This window comes from Ischnura elegans, chromosome 9 (genome assembly GCF_921293095.1).
Source record: "Ischnura elegans chromosome 9, ioIscEleg1.1, whole genome shotgun sequence".
NCBI classification, from domain to species: domain Eukaryota; kingdom Metazoa; phylum Arthropoda; class Insecta; order Odonata; family Coenagrionidae; genus Ischnura; species Ischnura elegans.
The window spans coordinates 6,782,736-6,804,732 of NC_060254.1; the positions used below are offsets into that span (position 1 = coordinate 6,782,736).

Here is a 21,997-nt window from a genome sequence, read left to right on the forward strand (position 1 = left end):
AAAAGTGAGTATAATCCAAGAGTGACATCACCTTCATTTATATCCGAAAAATACCAAAATTTCAAAACTTTAGGTACAGTACGGTATGTTTTCGCTGATATCTGAATGCAAAAATAATTTTCATGATTTATTTTCTCACCAAATGGAACAAAACTGGGGGGCGTCCCAAAAGAAATTCGAAAACTTTTGAAATAAGAACCACCCTAATGGCACATATTCAGGCCATACAACCTGAATGAGAATGTTACCAATTCCAGGATAGACAGAAACCTGGAAGGAGTAATTGTGGTAGAACACAAAAATTCTCTTACCATGTAAGCTGGAACATTAAAAATTACCATATTTATTATTTCCTAACAATTTATGTGATTACAATTATGAATTCACGAGATGTTAAATATCTGTTAATTTCTTTTTTTTCAGGAGGAAGTTAGCAACGTGCTCCAACTCAATTCCTGGATGTATCTGGTAATGCTTTGTGGATATTGCTTTGATTTAATAATGGGATGCAGTGAAATATGCATGTGATGACATAATTGGTTGTGATGCTGTTCTAGTCTTGGAATGATTCACACTTAACTTGGACTCCTGCTGATTATGGAAATATAAGCCAACTTGATGTCAACACTAGGGAAATTTGGGTGCCTGACCTCTCCATTTATAACAGGCAAGTTCATTTCAGTTTATTAGAATAAGGAATGCACAGGAATTGTGAAATCTAAATGAATTACCGGCTCCTTTTTTCTTCTCTATTTTGTAACTTTTCAAAACCTTCTGTTGAAAGGTCTCTCGCTGCATTGCTCTAGTTTCAGAACATTAGAGTTGTGTAAAAGACTTGGATACTAGGGCAGGTTGGAAAAATCGATTTTTTTTTCAAATCATCTGGCCTAATTAAAAAAAGTCGACAGATCAGAAATAAGGCCTAAATAATCAGTGGCCTCTACGTGAATCCCTGACCCTCACTCAAATTTCACTTATGGGGGGGAGGATCAAAAATCGAAACGTTTCATATTTTATGGTCATTCCCTAGAGATTTCGCCGAGTTATTGATCTTTTAGGGCAAAAAATTTGAGCATTTTGACATATCTGCCACCGTTAAGCCACAAAATGCCAAATTTGAGTGTGTGTCTGCAAAGATAATATTCCAATGCCCACACAGTGTCACAGATAAAAAAGTGGCAAGAGGCTCCCACCCCTCCCCACTCGTATCTCCCCCTCCCACACCTCAAATACAGCAAAATTCATCGTGCGTGTGCTGCTAGGAGGGTGCTCATCTTTGATAATATAATTTGGGAGATGGTAGAAGGTATAAAAAGATGCATAGCGAGACGACTTGTCCCTTTTTGGTGTCTTGTCGGCGTTAACAAATCGACGTTACCAACCTTTAGAGAAGTGATGAAATATTTTTGCATTGTTCGCAATATTTTTGGATCTGAGAATGTAGGCATGGAGCCTTTGGTCTATGAAGAGGCCGCTCGAGTGGATAGAAAGGTGTGCGGACTTTGGAAACATAATTTTCTTCCATATCTTCGACTAAATGGATTTTGCGGTACCACAGGAGGTACTAAAATTTACGGAAAAATGCAAATAGGCCAAAAGAGGGTTACATTGAAAAACAAAACTCAAACACTTTTACAGGAGCATTTGAAATGTTTGTTGAGCATGTTTTGTTTGAGCATGTTAGTGCAAGGAGGAGTATGATGTTCCCCCTAATGAAAAAGTATTTTGAGAGACCAGCAGACGAAACGAAAGATGATGGTTGCTGGATTGAATCTGACGAGAGATCAGCTGATTTGTATCTCTACATTCCTCATGAAATAAATATGAAGGCATAAACTCAAACTGGAACTTTTGCGGGGAAAATGCATCTGCCAATGGTGATAGAGGTATATGCAAGAACCAATCAGCAGCAATAATCGCCCCCGCAACTTTAGCTGACGTAATAATCATAACTTCGAAAGATACATCCAAGGTAGTGTACCGGAATTAGACAGAAAAAGATGCTAATTACTGTGAAAACGAAATGAGAGGAATCAAAAGGTGTCATCAATGGGTTCCATTTTGATGAAATGAAAGACTATTCTTTTGTCTGATGAAAAAAGACAAATGGACTTATCAATCCAAGTTTGGAGAGGAATATGTGGTGTTCGTTTAAGGAACAGGGTCCCACTTTTTGGGGTTTGCCACCCCTGTTGGAGGGTTAGCAAATGTTATAAAATCTGTGATTATATATTTCTATGCAAAAGAAAAAGTAGAAATGCCAAATTCAAAAGGAATTGGATATGATGGTACCGAGTGAATTCTGCCTAAAAAGGAGGAGGCTTCATCCCTCTGCTACAAGCACAATTCCGACGTCCCTTGCAGTGGTCTGTTTGTCAATTGCACTCAGTTGGCATAGCATTGCGACGAAACGATTGGAAGGGCGATTTAGGAGCCCAAATAGCTCATAGCTTCAAGAATGACACAACCATGATGTTGTAGGGTTTGAACCAATACCATTAAAATTGTCCCCTGAAATTGACTCAAAGACGTTGATTGGTGCAAGTGCTGCAAGAGGCAATGAAATCATTAACTACAAAGAAAAGCAAAGAGTCAGCAGCAAAACATGTGCTACGTTGGAAAAACTACACTTGGAGAAGTAGCATTGCTTCAGTGGAAAGAAAGAAAGTTCAGTACGTCGAAAGTAAGTCCTCCTCGTGCAAGAGCACATGTAAATGACTCAGCTTTTTGTTTAAAAAAATCATTCCTTCTTTTGCGGCGATGAACGGTATGAAGAATGGAAACGAAACGAGTTGAGAAATATCGGCTTGGAATTTCTTAAGTTACTACTTTTTCATTCAAAGAATCTGTTCTCTATATAGCACATAATTATTCGTTCTGATAATAATTTTAAAAATATTATGGCTCGCATAAGGTTTAAACATAATTTAGTGGCTGCTGAGGCTAGTTATCATCATGATTGAAGTTTCTCTTTTAAAACTGCCTACTGGAAGTAAAACTGGTCGTCCCCGAGATGAAGCATTGAGTCTGGCCATGGAAGAAATATTTGCATACATCGAGAGTAGTGACGACTGTCAGTCTACACTGGAAGAATAAAAATATGTTTGCAAAAATTCATATCTTGATAATAGAAGTGTTAAACTGTGATTGATATTAAATATGGTAATAAGGTTATTATCACTCCACAAGGCCTCGTACACTACCTAATAGGTGGCGAGGAAACATGCGCATATTATGGAGAATACTAAACCCTCTGTCCCGATTGTTGGCGGATGGACGGGTGAGAGCAAGCAACCAATATGCGAGTCACGCGTCCAATAATGTTCGGAGAGCGCAACTATATAGTCATGCATATTACGGAGAATACACTTCCAGCTAACTTTCGAATGGCTTTTTCTCAGAAACGGTAAATCTTAGAGAAAAAAGTGAAATGACAATTTTGTAGATAATTTTCCGATCTTCAATTTCGGTCTGAGCAATTTTTATCATAAAACTAACCGTTTGGCAAAAAATGCAGAAAACCCATTTTTGTGACCTTTGACCTTGAATAAAATTTTTTGCACTCACAGGATTGATTTTTCAGTATTTCATTAGAGTGGTATCCTTGAGGTTCATGCAAATTTTCAGCTTGTTAGGAATTTATGCAAGAGTACCCCTATTTTTTGAGCTAATTTGACCAGGCTACTTATCTCCAGCTGAAATCATAAATGTTGGAATATCACAGGGTAGCAGCCTTGGAATTCTCTTTTGTCTATTGTACATCAACAATTTGGCAAACAGCTCTGCAAACAAAAACACTTATGTGCAGGTGATACAACTTCAACTATAGGACACAAAGGATCCTCATTAGTTACAATCCAGGATCTTTAAAGCATCTAGAAAACTGGTTCAAAAGTGACAAGCTATTCATTAGGAGAAGTCCCACATTTAGATCTTCGTCTAAATAGGAAATCTGTTGAAAGAGTAACTAGTGCATAGTTCTTAGGATTAATAATTAATGAGTCCTTGACTTGGAAGATCCGTATGCCTTCAGTTTCAATAATCAATTATGCCTTAACTTTGCCAAATGTGGTTATGTTTTGAGAAATCTTGCCAATGTTGTCATCGCAGGAGTGCAAAAAAATGGCATATTTTGGTATCCTCCAGTCGCATCTAATTTATAGCATTATTTTCTTGGGATCCTCTCCTGGTTTTAAACGGTTTTTGTAACGCAAAGGAGAGGTATTAGATACAGATACATATGTATGTATATATTATACTACTATATAATTAAAGTACAGGCACGGAAATCTTATAAACCTCACTGAAGAGTTAAAAATGTTTACTCTGCCGAGCTAATACATTTATCACATATGCATTTACATTTTATATAATAAGAGTGAATTTGCTACAAATAAATGGGCGCAACACTTAGGAGAGAGTAGATGATGACTTTCTTGATTTCTTCCTATAAAAGGATTCATGGTCAGTAAATAAAAATGAAATTTACTGAGGTATTAATCTAAGAAGCAGAGTCTTTATCCTTTAGAGTATTTTTCATCTTTTTAGTGGTGACATGAACTCTGACATGACTTTCAAGCGCACTGATTGTATTGTGGATGACAAGGGGCATGTTCAGTGCGTGCCAGTGGCCAAGTGGCCCGTCCACTGCACACCCAATCTTCGAGAGTGGCCGTACGATCTGCATGAGTGCAGCATGATCCTCGGATCTTGGTCTTACACTGGAGAGCTGCTTGACTTTGATTTGCTTCATCAAGGGGTTAGTACCTATATGCTCAGTATTTATGATTTACTTAACAACACTTTCCTTACCACAATTCCGCATCTTTTCTGGAGTCTATGTCTGGAAATAATATTAATAATATGTATTTATTTGCCTGAGGATCTTGGTACATGCATGTTCCATGATATACGGCATGTCAATGTTTAGTTACAATGTATAATACAATACCCAATCAGAACATATTGACATAATCAAATACATATTCATCAACAGAATAAAATAAATGTACCATAAAAAACTCCTAGTTCAGCTTAAATTTAAAAATAGAAAGTTCTTCCACACTCTTAATGTTTCTAGGTAGCTTGTTATAGGTGGGATGAGTCTCATCCCAGACGGCACAGAACCCTCCGTATCTAATTCGTATGTACATAGTACCCATTGACTACGGGGATACTGTGCCGCTTCGTCGCTTTTCGTCAATGGATAATTTCCATTCGCGGCCTGTTGAGGAAGCGCGTACGCAGCATGTGAATGTCCGCTACGAAGCACGTACGATAGGATACGAAGCGCGCAGGAACACAGCACTCAGGCTAATCTCAATCGATTAGGTCGAAAATTAGATATATCGTAACTCGCACGATCGAAAAATGTATCGAACGCAACACAATCAATAGCTACTGACCGTTGCGAGAACCTTAATACGAATCATTATGAATTGTAAGTTCTCAACAGGTAAATAATACTATATCATGGTATTTAGAATTCATGATACAGTATTATTTACCTATTGAGAACTTACAAAACTTATTCGGCCACTTAAATAACTGCGAAAAATGAGATTCTCAAGGCTAATTCACGCATCCCCAGCATCCAGCATTCTTAAGTGGCTCCTACTTACTTGGAAACCTTGAGATGTTAATAAGAGTAAATTCTTATTAATTTTGACACTAAATAAGACATCACATAGCCCACAAGCATTAAAAAGCTTACCCTAAAGCCTGACGAAATGAAATTTTTAAATAAAAATTGCCGATGAAACAGGATTGCTGACACATCTGCTATTAGTATGATCGAATTCATCAAAATGTAAGCAAAAATTAACGTATAGTTCAGTCTCAGCTACTAAAACTTACCCATATCAGGCGCTAAAGTATTTGAAAAATTATTTGGGATGAGTAAAAGTCTCTAGGTCACTGCAGTAAATGTATCAACCTATTAAAAATATCAAAGTCCTGCCAAATCACCAGCATAAACACTTGTAAAATAAAACATGGTATCTCTTAGATCACACCTCCGATTTTATACTAACTTTGCATGAAGTCACCACCACAAGAAATTTTAAAGAGGCAGGAAAGAAAAAACCCACAGAAATACAATACATATATTATGTATTTTCTATTGTCAACCACAATAATATTTCCAATTTTCTCTTCTATCCCACATCTAATTTAGCGAAACAATTACTCTTATTCTCTTTCGAATAGAAAATTATTTAAAAGAAGACTGGTCGATACATAAAAACTATCTTCAATACTTTCTCCGATGAACGTCCACTATCACAGCATCTTGCACAAATCAAATCCACATCCACAAATATGTCACTTCTGCCACAATGTCTGTCTTCTTGGCGACAGGTAGGTAACAGTGAAGCAATGGTACCTTCCTCCAATCTGGGCACCTTCAATTCAGCAAGAATTTTCTCCTCGTCTTCTCGTCCAAGGCCACAGATTATTTTCTGATATCACAAGGTGCGATGTGAAGCTCACACACCTAAAATTAATAAATAATAAAATACCATGTAACTTATTAGGTCAAATCATTTCCAATTTTTGGTATTTCTGCATGAGAAATCAAATTACTAGGCTCGTAAATATTTGTATGCCTGATATTTTTATTGTTTTAAACTATAGCATAAGATAATTTGAAATGATGAAAGCCGACGTGTAATACACCATAGGGCAAGCTAAGAAGCAATATTCGATCCTATAAACTTGGCAGGTTATTCCTAGTTTCTCCTTTAACCACACGTTTACCGAATGAATTAATACAAAAAAGACAACTAAAATGCAAGAATTTTCAAAAGAATTGCTGCTACAATATTTTGAATCACCATTTTTAGTACTGAATAGTACTATAGTACTTCAGTACTGAATAGTTCGGGATGTTGATGCATCAACATCCCGAAGCCACTTCTAACTTGAAATTACATCCAAATAATTACAGCGAGAAAGAGTACATACCTCACAGTTTTTCGTAGGGGTGAAATGTTTTCTTCTTATCGCCCAAATGCACTTCTTCTTCAACTCAGGATCGTTTGGAAAGCTAAAAACTTGATCCATGTCCCGGAGTTTCCATTACATCCCGACAATACACACACGAAAGGCATTTTTAACAAAAATATCTCACAAACACGTTTCTGAAGCCCAGAGAATGAAATTAAAGAATAAGGGAAACTTCACCATTACCAGACACTCTATTTTTCACAAACTTAACCACAAAAATCCCTGAAATGTGGTGAGACGTGACGTAAACGATGCGATCTCCAACGGCTTGTGAAGGCATGTGATCTTTCTAGGAAGATATGGCACGATGGCACCACCCGCGAAAGAAAATAGTCCCAGACCGAATACAGTTTTATCGATGAGATACAATTTTATCGATGCATATGAATTTGCCAGTCCTCTTGCATCTTTTTTCGTCATTAAAGGAAATAAAGAAACAAAACCTTTTTAGTAACTTCCTAAGCGCGATTTTTGTATCTTGATGGTCCACCCTCGTATTCAGGTACGAAAACTTCCTGTGCCGTCTGGGATGTTATGAGGGAAAAACTGGTTTTACTGGTTCTGATGAAGTTTATATGTAGATTACCTAAGGTCCTGGTATATTGTGTATTTGTGGATGCTATAATTGGTAGGTAGTATACAAATCAATGGCAGGAGTTACTGCTTGACATTAACACGTGCTGGGCGCGTGAGCTTCTATTTCCGCTCTTCTACGGCCGCGTTGAATTTCTTTCTGCACTGTTTGATTGAATCGAAGAGAGAGGCTGCGATAAATTTAACGGCAAATTCTGGCGGAGAAATCACTACAGTGCGCGATAATACACGGATGCGTTTTGCGCGAGACTAAACGAGCCAATTGACCTTGGAATCGTAATGAGATGAAGGGAATGAGTATCGCCAGCGTTAAACAATGAATGCTTAGGCTTTAATGGATTATGACTCGGTAGATGTGATTTTTTCGCTAATTCACCTAAAATTGCAAAAAACGCGAAATTTCGTTTTTATTTACAGATTTTGCATTATTTTGCGATATCTCATCTCGCAAATTTCAAGGAGCTCTTATCAATTGAGCATAAAAACTATTTTAAAAATTGTACAAAATGGATTCAGTATAGATATTGGTCGATATGAATGAGGTCATAAGTTGCTTATGGCCCTTACCTTTATGAAGAGGATGACTTGGGTACTCTTGAGGAGTGATGGAAATTGGCCAAGCCTTAGAGCTTCATTGATTAAGAATAAAAGAGGGGGTGTAATGACATCAAATGATTTTTTAAGGATGATGAAAGGAATGCCATCTGGACCAGTGGTGTATTCATTTGCCAGTTTGTGAAAGATTTCATATTTTATTTATTAACGGGCCAAGGCCCAATTACAAAGCAAAATTCTTTATAAAATGTCATAAAAATATCATAATAAAGACAATCAAATACATATTGCAGTAGCTAATTAAAAATTAGGTAACATCCTATCTGGTATTCCTTTGAGGTACATTATTATACAGGGTGTGTCCTGAAAGTAGTGGGAATGATTTTTTCCCACACACGCGGATGGTCGGACGGGAGTTTTCTGGGTTGCAGGTGGTGGAAGGGACTCTAAGAAAGCCCTGGGAACATTCAGCAGTCGGCTCAGAGCTCTTGAAATTTTTACTCCTTCATAATTTTCCAGATTTCTTTTGATCTGTTTCTAGCATTACATATTCTGTAATCTTTAAAAGTTCTTTGAGCATTTTGAAGCAGATGTTTATGCTTCTTTTTCATTGAGTACTACACATTTGTAACGTGAGTTTAAAAGTTCTTATATATGTATTTGAGAATTTCAATAGGGTCCAAACAGTTTTCGTGATAGAGGGCCATGTTTTTCATGAATCTAGATGCATACTGAACTTTGTCAGTGACTCATGGCTTTCTGCTCACAGATAGAGAGGAATTTTTATTTCTAACAGGTAATACAGGAAAACATCAATCAAAATAGGGTACATGATTAGAATAAAAACGGTTAAAACCATCCTCGAATGAGCTCATGGGGAAACAAATTATTGGACCAATAATGTGACATCAGGAGGTTGCAGAAAGTATATTAAGTATATTATAATATGTATTGGTAAAAAGGTCAATTGGAATTAAGGTCTTAGGGTAGTGTTCTGTGCATTTCTCTGGAATTTATTTTCTTCTAGGAATTTTTACAATTAGTATACATCTTTTGATTTAAAATGTGATTTTTTTCATAATTTTTTAATCTACTCTTAATTGTATTTTATTGACTTACCTTATATTTCTTTCTCTAAACATTGGCCACTGAGGTAATGAGATTTACTAACATATTTGTTACATATTATTAAACCACTAGGTAATTTACTGCATTTTAATTTAAGCCATAATAAGCATTTTTTCTGTTTATGCAATCTGTTTTAACTAGATTACTTTAGATGATTTCCTGGGAAACAGAGAATGGGAACTGAAGAATGTGTCTGCTGTGAAAGAAGTCAAAACATATGATTGCTGTCCAAATCAGACTTACCCGCTTGTGATGTACAAATTCATCCTTAAAAGACATGCCAGCGCCTACTTAGCCACTGTGGTCATTCCTTCAATGAGTGAGTGTGCTGAACCTAGCCTTTGTTTGGTGGTGTAATCTATGTGTCCATGGATTATACCTGCATGTCTTTGTCACCCTCTCCCCCGGTTGACTTGGTTGCATTGCTTGGAAGGAGTGTGTGTATGTGGTCATTGGGGGAGGATGATGGAGTGGCATTATTGATGGCCACCACAGGCCTGTCTCATCCGTGATGGGGGGGGGGGGAAAGGAATTGCTCAAATTGACAATAAGCTTGAGTTCTACAGGGTCGGGATATGAATGAAATGGGTGGTCCAGTGTGGCATGTGAGTGTTTGACTTTGGTTGGCATGGTGATCGTGCAATTAGATGGCAAGGTGAGATGACCTTATCAAATGAAATGAAGTTTATTTTAACTGGACTAAAATAAATTAGGACCTTTGCATGGCATGGTTTACACAAAGAAAAACAATATGAAAGGTTTGAAAAATAGGGCTATTATATGGGCTGATAAATTCACTGTTTTTGGCCCAGTGTAGATAACTAAAAAATAAGCTTGACACAAGATACATAGTTGAATTGAAAAAAATATTGATGAGAAACAATCTCATATTGACTTGTGCTCACAAAAAGAAAAGAATCAAATCTTATATTGACACAGAGTATAACGTCGACTAAAACAAAAATTTAAGAGAATGGCAACGTGTATAACTGAAGGGTGTGGTATGTATGAACAGAGTGGTTACGTTTCATAATAAGAGAAAATTATCTTTTCAAGAGTTCTTGGGGTGGAGATTCTTATTGAGGGCAGCTTCACAGGTCTGTACTACTTTCTTGCCTTACAGTCATAATGTCAGTCACTTTCACCTCTGGAAGTATGACATTACTACTGGAAATGCTGAGGCTTAGTGTGGCATTAGGGAATTTCTTATGGGAGGGATTGGGGCTTGAAAATTTCATGGGCGGGCTTGAATGGTACACAAGTATGTATTATGACTTGAGGATTGGATGATTATTTTGTCACTGAGAGCATGTTGAGATGTGATGGCCATGAATATGCATTGAGACAGCTTTATAGTCTCCCTGATGCATCTCGTATCACAAAATACAGCTTGTTGTACCAAAGAGTTGGAAATATCACTTTTTTCAAGTTTATCTGAATGAAATATCCTATGGTGGCTGTGAGGCCACATCTGAAATCTCCACTCTTACTTTTTACATGGTTTTCCATTTTGTGATGAGGTGTGGGCATCATTTTCAGCCGAATCCCCACTAATTATGTTTGCCATTGTCCCAATAATCGATGGGAATGAGGAGAGTCCTCTTATACAACCATTAATCGCTCTTAACATCTAAGTCATTAGGAAAAATAGTGAAAATTATGCACTTCAAAAATTATTTTTACTTTCTTGCAAAAAGTCGAGATACCAGAATTTGAAGTGTGGAATGTTGATAACTATAATTGATCAGTTGTAATGCGAGAAATTTATTTTTACATTTGCTCAGTATCATCAGGAATTCATTCTTGCAGTAACAGTTTTTTGATGGTTTGCATGGAAAAAGTTAAGGTTTATGACACTCAGAAAAAACTATCTATCTCTCCTTGTGGAACTTCATTTTTTTCAAGAACTTTTTTTCCATGAGAGTCCATGAAATGAAAGAACAGACCTATATGAATACAGATGGAAATGTGTAAGAATTGTATTAGCACCAAAAATTGTCGTTAAGGAAAGCTCAGTCATTGTCATTGTTTAAAGACTTGAAAACGTTTTGAAGTGCTCTTGGCCTACTATACATGTACAGTTGTGAATTATCTCGAGAGAAAGGTGATTTATTGTCTCATCCTGAATGCACTAATTGCAGCTACCTTGTATTTGAATACCTTCTCCATGATAGTATGGTCCTTTGCTGTGGTATGAGGCCATGCTCCTGGTGCAGTGCAGCAAACAGTTGCACCCTGTTAGTTCCACCACCACTTTCAAATAATCCCTTCGACGATGCTCCATCCCGACTCACACATAAAAAGCCAATTCACATCTTGATAAATAGTTAACACACACACACACCTGCTGTCTTCCAGGATCACTGGCATCAGGATATTAGGTTGCTCATATTTCTGTGAAGTAGCCAATGGTTCCTACCACATAATATTAAGCTTTTTTTAATGATCCACTGAACACAAGTATAATATCAGTAAGCATCACAAAATATATTTCAGAATGGTAAGTGGTGAGCCAGCTATTTTGCTGATGTGCCAAAATTGTAATTAAAGTTTGCTCCTTTTGCTGATCAATTGGGGAGCCGTGGTTGGCATTTCTTCTCCCATGAGGCGGTAGTCGATATCTGTCTGGAATTCCCCAACTTGTCCCTTCTCTGAGCTCGGTGGTATTTTGCTGGGGTCCAAACTTTCTCATCTGGTCCACATGCTCTAGCTGCTTCCCATTTTGTAGGCAGACCCTGTACGCAGCTTTGTTTACCTCATACCCATGATTTGTCCCTAAGAAGTTTGGTTTTTGCTCCGCCCTCCCAGGGATTTTGCTCTAAAACCTTTTCGGACAACTTAAAACTAGGATAGCCAGCTTTGCTTCCCCTGCATAGTACTGGGTTTGAGGCAAGGTCACAGAGTTGAGAAATGACAACATTGTAAGAATGCTGGGGTGACGCCTGTCACAGAACATGGTTTGTTCCGAAGCGACATTAAAGTGTTCTTCAGGAGATGTTCTACCACAGACCGATATTGGTTTGAAGTCTCCCCCCTCAGGTGTGCCTTCAATACATCTAAGTACCGCTTCGCTAGGTTTTCCTTTACCATATGCACACGTACTCCGTTTGGCAAGCCCATTTGAGGTAGGATGGGTAGTAAGGGGGACTTTTAGTAACTTTGATACCATTCTTTGAACAAAATGACTCTAACTCACCAGACTGGAATGGGGTCCCATAATCAGCCTCTATTTTCTGGGGAATCCCAAATATTGTCATGCAGCTCCTCAGGAGTGTCAATGGTATTCTGAGTCTTGGTACCCTCCATCACCCAGGCTTATCCACCTCGAAAAGCTGTCCATGAGAATTAAAATGGAAAGATAAAAAATCCAAATGTAACCACCCCCATGGTTGTGTGCCTCACGGAGTATCTGATAATTTTTTTGGGAGATGTTTGACATGTGAAACTAAATGCTCAATATCTTTATCGACCATATCCTACAACTTCATTCACACTGTCCCATCATGCAGCATTTCTAAAACCTGCCACCCATTAGTGTGGCAGGTGCTATGATTCTGTTACCCCAGCACAGACATCCAATGGTAACTGACTGGTAATTTTTCTGCATAAAATATGGGTGCAACCCTTCATCGCAGTGGTTTGCCCACCCTACTTGGGTTTTATGCAAAACACTTTATAACATATCCTTGGTAGGGTGATCTGATGTGTGTAAACTAGTAAGTACCATCCACCTGAAAAACACATTCCATTCATTCCATGGTGAAACCTAAACCTGTTGGTGAAACCAGGAAAATGCAGCCTTCATTATCATCGCATCATAGAAGCCTTTGCATCTACTTATTAATATGTTTTGTATCGACTTGAATTTGAACATTCAATATTCCGTCAGTCAGAGCAGCATCAATGGCTAATGGCTAACATGTATACTGTTATGAAGAGAATAATTCATAATGATAATTTCAGGAACTCTTTTGGTTTTTCATTGCAAAGAAAAGCAATGAAAGCCATGGTCAGGTCTGTGTCCATTAGAACTCCTTGCCGTCTGATATTTAGAGATTTCAGAATGCTTCCTCTTCCGTGTATGCACATATTCATATTTTACAACGACTTCTTTCACAAAGAATTAATCCTATCTTTTTCCCCAATAACAGTTTTCAAAGTCAAAGTCATGGAATCTGAAAATTGGATGACTCCTCCAAATTCTTTGAAACTGCACTGATATACCTGCGTGACAATTTTGTTCATCCTACCCTCATGTTGAGAGGTGGCATGAGCCTTTAATTATTTTGGGGGAAAGATACCCTTTAGCTAAACATTTTAACCATCAAGTTCTCGAGCATTATGCATCTAAACATAAAGAGCCATCAATGTTCCATGTTCTCCAATATGGTGTACAACATATTTGAAAGTTTCAACCCTTACTAACCACCATGATGCATAATTATCACCCCTATGTTTAAAATATTATTACAAATACTTTCTAAGAGCGTGGAATGCTTTAAATGGCATTTATTTGAAATAAAAATCCATTTCAAATCCATTTTCTTGGAACAAATCTGAAACTAAATTTCATAAGAATTGTGTGTTGTTGGTCACCCTCTCCTCTAATCCTGTCATAATTTCGATTTGATTGTTTAACTCTCCCCATCCTGCTCTAATTTAGCAATTATCTCCTCAATTCGGTGGAGATCCTGTTCATTTAGCGTATAAAAAACTGATTTTAATACTTGTCCCCTGTTCCATATTCATTCTTTCTAATGCCAAGAGATATCCCTGACTAAAACCTTGTCCAACTTTTCCTTCCATCCGACCCCTTACTTCATCGAAAATCTATTTCACTCTGTCCATGTCACCCTGTGACACCCTCGAGGCCTTCCTATTGCCTGGGAATGGTAGCTGTATTTCACATTGCCTGTGCAACTTCCCATGGAGCATGGCAAGGCATGTCAGTGGAGAGGCACAACTGAATGTGATTCCTTGTATACGCTGGCACCATTAAGCACCCTCTAAGCATGAACACCAAGCCAATGTGAGCGCTGACTGCTGCGTACATACTTACAGAAAATTATCAATGCTCAAATTCCTTTTGGCTTCAGTCTGTTTCTGATTATTATAAAGGCTGAATCCTCTGATCATCCCTCGGAGTGACAGGTCTTCACGTACAAAAAAGAATGATCAGTCCACCCATCATTTTCTGAATCACCCTGCCGCCCCTGTATCGATCGCTTTTTCCATATTGCTCGCTGATTACAACTCTCATTCCATCAATAGCCAAACTTGGCAGTACTATCGCTGTTAGAGGCTGTGTATTCTGATTGGCTGAAATGATGGAAACGGAATGTAACGGAGCCATTGGGGAAAATGATCACATGAAGTGGTTATTTTTGCACCATCATGGGAGGGTATTTGCAAGGGATGGAAAAAATGATGGTGTGATTGAGACTTAAGCTCACATACCAGTGGAACCAAGGGGATGTGATGAACTGAACGGGCCAATTTTCAACTTTCTATTCACATAATGGGGCTTGTGACAACCCTAGAAATATCAGTGCCCTAAAAATATAATGAGGAAAAGTCTTACCAGTGATGCAGCACTAATTTCTCACATGTTTCATCTTTCTCGTATAGTTATGGCGCTTCTGACTCTTTCAACATTTTGGCTGGATCCGAAAGCTCCTGAGCGTTTGGCTGTGTGCTCCGTCTCTGTCCTCTGCCACTGTCTCTACTTGCAGTATTTGGGTGCAAAACTTCCCTCCAATGGAGACATCACTCCACTCATAGGTGGGTATAATACCTATACAGAGTTCACAAGCAGTCTTTCACAAAAAAATTAACCACCTTCGTGTGGCCAAAGGCAGGACTTCCCCTGAAAAGCGTGGAGCCTCCCAGGGGATAAAATAAAATGGTAAATTTCCACACAATTTTATTTACAAAATACTGACCCGGTTTTGATCGCCAGACACTGTGAATTATCTCCCAGAGGAGATGACACTCACTCCTCTCTCAACTTGTGCATTCACTTAGGACAACCACCCCCAAGCATAAAGTGCTCCTTTTTTTTCTTCCTTTTGTGTTTCAGTTGTCCATGGTACCAAAGTCATTAACCCCTCAAGCGCAGCAGACATTTAATTGAATCCCATCCCAGTGGTAGGATGAGATTCGCCTTTTTGGCATGCTACTAGAGATGTGTCGGTTCCGGTACCCGGTTCTCAGTTCCGCTGGTTCTTGGCCTGTGGAACTGGTATGGAGAACCGATTGCATGCAGTTGGTACTTTGGAACCGGCTCGGAACAGTGACCAGGATTTGAATTTGGTGCTCAAAGCTGAAATGGTCTGCAGCGCATTAAAGGCCAAAAAGTGAAAAAAAAAAATTTTAAACGCATATACATATATTACTTTCCGATTTCATGGCATTCACATTTTTTTCTTATGAGAGTTGCTGACTACCACATGCATCTAAGGGTTTGTCTGTTTGTCACTCTTGCCAACATAGTAACATTTATGTAGCCGTAGCCACTTTCAAACGAGCCAATAACTTTTTGCCTGCCCAATCCATGGCACAGTGCCAATCTTTAACTTACCAGTGGTCTTTATGAATGTCTTCAAACGAGTCGAATCGCGCAATTGACGGCATGGCGCCCATTTCAATCCGGCCCGGCAATGGGCCTTGTAAGGCATGTAATACACTCAATGCTACATTGGGACTGCTTTCAAACGGAACGACTTTTCGCCAGTCACTGTACGCGTGAAATTCAGGCGGCTTTTAGATGAGACGACTCTGAAACGCCGTGTGCCGTGCCATGAATGGCGGCTGGCGGAATATTGTTTCGTGTGTAAGTGATCTTACCATTGAACGTACACATACAGTAATTCTTAGACATACGAGCAAGATACGTTCCGAGAACTTGTTCGTAAGTTGAAAAACCTTTTATAAGGTATTGTAAAGTGATCCTGCGGAATGCAACACTGCATTACAATTTTGCATTAGCTCACAGCAGCACAGTTTATCCATGATGTCGCTGTACCAGTGTGTTGAGCAGTTTATTGTTGAGGTCATAAGAACTGTGGCAGTGAAGCATGTGAATAAGCTGTCAATTAAAGTAGCAATTCAAGCTGCATCGCAAAATTCAGAATATATTTTGAACTGACTCACAAGTTACATCAAATTAACGAATGATGTCGACAGTGTGGGCTGATTAGCAGTGTAGCGTTGATGTGGGCAATGAAAATACACAATAAGCAGGAGCGAACAACTTTTATGAACCACACATTACATTACTTGGTGCGACTGCGCGACTGACTCACACAATAAAAAAATGAACAATGCCTGTTAATAGTGTATCCAAGATCGAAGAACTAATGTTTTTCTCTGCTTGGAGAGCAGTCATTTTTTTTGTATTGTAAAAGCGTGCGTCTTTTGTTGTGTAAGTTTGACACAGTTAGTTTTTTCCTGTTGTGAGGAGAGCATGTCGTTATGGTGTGCTAAGTTCTAATAAAGGTGTGTACAAGCACCAGTTGGACATAGTCATTGTGTAGGAACAGAAGATCATTTAACAATGCCTTCTAACGCTTGCCAACCTTGTCAGGCTGATGGCCGACACAAAATGAAACCCCAACAGACAGAAGTTGGGTGGAGTTTCACTCTTGCTCCATTATAATGCGGCCCTTCAAAATCGACATTATGACCACTACTGTTTTCAGTGAACGCCTCTTCAGTACTGCAGGAAATATTTCTGCCAAAAAAGGAATAGATTAGATCCAGATGGGATAAAAATGTTGAATTTTTAACCAAAGAACCAATGGCTGACTGATGTAATGTGACATATTTCTCGACCATGCATTCTTTAACAACATGTTATTTAAACTTTTTTGTTGGCAAATAAAACTATGGATACAGAGCTATCCTGCTAATTTGCATCTTAAGTGAAATTATTTTCATTCATTTCTGGTGGTTGCTCATTTAAATTGACCATTAATTCAGATAATAAGAAATCATCCTTAGAACCAGGTAATCAAGAACCGAGAACTGATGGGGGAGGACCGGACCGGTACCGAGAACCGAAAAAATTTAACAACTGACTCATCCTTGCAAGCTACAATTCGATTATTTATTAATTTCATGATATATGCTCAGTATTGTTGCAAATTTTTGTAATCGTATTTAAAATAATGCATTACTATATGTTAAGTTTTCAAACAATTTGAACAAATATTAATTTTTTTTGTATCTCATTCTCTAAACACAATGGATAAATTTTCAGTTTCACATTTTGCTTCAATTGAACTGCAAGATCTCTAATATGCCATGTATTTAAAAAAAAATAATTATAAAATATAGTTCAGTGATAAAGGATTAATAATTTCATAACTGATTGGATATGAGTACCCGTTTTGCCTGCGTGGAAATTCATGACTTCAGCCATTTTTATGACCGTTTTCCATTATTACCAAATCATTTCATAAAGGTACTTATGTCTGTTGTTTCAAAAGTCAATATGGAAATATTAAAATGACTTTACGTTAGTAATTCCGGTTTGTGTGATATATTTCCAAGCACTCCAAGCATATAAGGCCACTGAACACTGCTCACACGGTCAGTGCACGCTCTCTCCTCTTTTCCCATGTACGAAGACTCAAATGCTCATCTTTCTCGAGGCTTTGACTTCTTCCCGTTTGCAGGAATTCTCGTTAGAAAATGTCTCTCAGTGAGTTTTGGCACTCAATTGTTTAAGGAGTGATGGCCTTGTACAAATTGTCATATGGAGTTGCGTATTTCAACAATATTCCCTCCCCTAGCTGCACACAATATGATTTACATATGAATTTAGGGCTGTGGCATTCAATATTCTCCTAAATAACTTGATATACCAATTGTTGTGGCATTTTATTTCTATAAGGTAACTGGTCCTTGAGGTCCACCCCACCCATGTAACACACAAACACGTTTCTGACTCTTTTTGCCTTTCAATATTGTTCCAGTTTCATCATTGTGGTATGTGAAGCTCAATGAGACAATTTTTTTGCCCCTCCATTTGAAAACAACCCAGAATGGTAGCCACATGTTTCGTCCCTCTGCAGTTTCTTCTCCTTTACTTATTTTGGGACGTCCTTTCGGTTCAACTTCAACATCCCAACAAAGTCAGTCTTGTATTTACATTTCAGCAGTCTTTCAAGAGCAGGAGAATAAAAAAGATTGTCCATTCAAATACAGCGTCCTTGATTTAGTAGTGGATCAACCATAGTGTGTCCATGTAAGAGAGTTAACTGATATAATCTTCTCTGTCACTTGCCAAACTTACACTTTCATCTGAATCACTTGCAAGTAATTCTTCGATATTTTGTCATCACTTGGACATTGTAACCTTTTTCTACTTGTTTAAGCCATTGTTGGGATCCTCAATTATAAAAATAACCACATACAGGAAGTACACCCAGCGAGAATTACAACACACTGCCTGAAAGAATACCACACAGCATGAATGACTCTAGTGGACTGGAGCATGTGGTTTTGAAACTATGCACTGTGTGCTTTGACTATCATGAGTTCCCTGAATAATGCTCATCCTGCCATTCTTATGTAAGCCCTTAACATTATTTGGCAGCCTCTTTTGCACAGAAAATGCCTTGGTAGCTGCACTAGCATTTCTCCAGATGACAATTCCATAGTCTAAAAAGGAATGAATTTTGTCATGGTAGATAAGACTTTCGAAATGTTTGTTATTTGCATTCAGTGTTGCTTTAGTTATGGAATATCACAGATAACTTAAGGCTTGATTTTGCAAGATCAGTCACCTGAAGATGTAACTGTGTTATGAAACCCGGGTCGTGCCCATAATAATGTAATAGTGAACCTGACAAAGTTTTACTCCTTTATTTCCAATTAGTTATGGAAGTTATTAATTTATGCATTAATGATTTTATTCATTAACATTTTTTGATTGTTTTACAAAATATTTACCTTCATAGTTTCTAGAATTAAGGCAAAGATGAAGCAAAAGATAATCATTCCAATTAGCTAATATTTTACCTGAAATGTCTGCTGTCTAATGAAACTGGTTGTATGACCAATGGAAATGTTTGTGAATAAGAGTGAACTGTCACCAGCTTGTATAATAGGTTTGCTTGCTTTTAGATTTGACATTGAAAGAAAGAGTGGATCATAAGCAGAAATGCTATATATTCTTAATCTTAATTTACTATATAACAAGAGAAAACAGATTATAGTTCTAGTTTGCCTAATTAAAAAAACATGTCAATGATCAAATCTGTCAAATTTAATCGTATAAAAGTTCTTGACTTGAACTCTTGGTCTCGGAACCCATTTTATCTTCCACTTAGTTGTTGCAATAGGGAAGTACACTAGTGTTTCAAATGCACCAAACACATTTTTTAAATTAGAGTTCAGAATAACATAATGTCGTAAAACTACAGTTTAAATCCTAATAGTGAATACTTGATTCGAGATGACCGTCCAAAATATGGAAAAATTCAAAGGCCGCTAAAACGGGTGTCCATGTTGAATATTGGCCGTGACGTCACAAGGTAGTAGCAGAAGGCAGCTTCTACGCCGTTTAGTTCTACCACTATTATTGCATAGAAAAATTACAGAATTTGAGGGTATCCGTTTTTTGCTGTCATAAAATATCTTCAGAATATATATGTGGCTGCTTCTCTTTTGAGTAAATGACTTCATCATTGCGTAATATATTAATATTCATTTACGTGTCAACTTCAAGTTTGGAAAGAGTAGTACGATTAGCACATTGAATCTTTAATAAATAGATGATGGTATTTATTTTTCGCTGGGTATATTTTGGCGCAATGCCGTTTATCATGCCAAAACTTTTTTTGCAAGAACCGAGTCAAACTAATAAACCTATTTCAGACGTTTGCTGCAAGACCTATTCGTTGCGTATGTATTCACGCCGGCCGGAACGTTCGCCCTTCGCAACTAGAATCATGGGATGTTAGCCTTATTTCCGTGCTGGCTGGTTGTTGCAATGGTTCGCTGTCCAGGATGGGTTCAAGAAAAGATAATCTTGGTTCGGAGACGGAAAATTCCAACGATTTATAAATGGTATACCAAACTTTGATGTATTTATGGTCACTGAATTTTTTAAAAAGGAGGACAGGTTCAACGCTCCATAGAAATGCGAGACATTAAGGCTAACAAGGGGAGACCACATACCTTGCTCCATCTTTTTCAATTAGGGCCTTAGTTAGGCTGTAATTAATTAATTTTCATGCGTTACTTTTCACAAGTCATATATATAAATTCAAAATATCCTCCGTTCTCCAATGGGTCGGTTGAGGTAGTAGTAGCGTGTACGATTTCAAGGAAAGATTCCCACCCTAAGGACCAGGGTTCAAGACTACGTCATGGCATTATTTTTTGTTGTCTTCATTGTGATCATACGGCATCAAGTCTATCATCAATTATAATTGCAGCAATCATTGACATGAGTTTTTTATCATCATAATGGCGTTTAGGTATTTTAGCAGTGTCATTACAAACGCAGAGATACGATGACTACAAGGGTTGGTGTGCGCTAAAATGTTAATTTTTTCTTTGCTTATACTGACAAACTTCCACATTAAAAATGAAAACCACTCTTGCAAGAGCACATACCATTAAAGACTCGCGGCAAGCAACAATATGCGTACAGACATAATTAATAAGAACACAAAACAAATATAAAATGTCATATATCTCGAACACTTGTAATTCAAATTACTCCAAAGGGAGTTTACTTACTCAGTACCTACCTCAGTACCTTGTACTCAGTACCTACCAGTTTACCTCAGTAGCAGTGCTAGAAGAACCATTCCGAAATATAATTTCAATTAACAAATAGGATGAAATAAAAGTTGATAACCCTGGACCGGGCGAGCTGGCGTATAAAATACGTCAATCTTTGAAAACCAAGGATTTCAACATTGTACGTACATTCTGGGCTAGAATGGTATCGTGTATTCCTACAATTTACTTTGACTGCCTATATTGCGAGTTTTCAAAGTTTGAGGTATTGTAGCTAATTTTTTAGATCAGCAAGATGAACCCGTCACCAGTGGAGTACAAATTACGCCGCGTGACCTGCCGTGTACCTTTATATCTGTATCACCAATAAATGTACTAATTTCAACAAATAAAGATTAACTTTAACAAAAATCGTTTGTTATCATATATGCACATATCATGGGCAAAGTACGCATTTTGCCCGGTCGTGTAAAAAAAACAGTCGCGCCATAATTCTTTAACCAAACTACTTTCAGTTTATAAATTACGTAGGTCTACGCGGAAGACGCTATATTTTGACTCAACACACTTTATGATGTGACTGAGGTACCTATTACGTAAATTATTATAATATAAATATCAATTTGATCTTACAATACCTTCAAATGATCTTCAAAACAGAATATCATCGATAGGTAAGAGTCAGGAGCAGCCTTGACCCATTTATTCCGTATGGCTTGTGCTTAAGGCACGGGAATGAATATCTTCTCCAGGCTTTTGTTTCGATGTCGAGATGAAATTTGGAACAAAAAATCATTTATAATTATATTTTGAATTCATGTTTTCCGTACTAGACGACATTTTTAGGAAGCAAACTCCACCGATTCCCGGAAACTCTCGCCGCACTAAATAAGTCGACGGAATACAGCGATACTCCACTGGTGACTACTGCCTTGTGACGTCACATCTCAATCAAGAT

General features: G+C 37.8%; 1 protein-coding gene across 1 annotated transcript in view; it reads left to right on the forward strand.

The window, feature by feature from the left end:
* LOC124165639 (acetylcholine receptor subunit alpha-type acr-16-like) overlaps nucleotides 1-21,997 on the forward strand; it is a 33,207-nt gene that overhangs the window by 5,967 nt on the left and 5,243 nt on the right. The window contains exons 3-7 of the mRNA XM_046543113.1: nucleotides 424-468; nucleotides 558-667; nucleotides 4,549-4,759; nucleotides 9,424-9,601; nucleotides 14,911-15,063. Coding sequence (XP_046399069.1) covers nucleotides 424-468; nucleotides 558-667; nucleotides 4,549-4,759; nucleotides 9,424-9,601; nucleotides 14,911-15,063 — 697 coding nt within the window. The remainder of the gene's footprint in view (nucleotides 1-423; nucleotides 469-557; nucleotides 668-4,548; nucleotides 4,760-9,423; nucleotides 9,602-14,910; nucleotides 15,064-21,997) is intronic.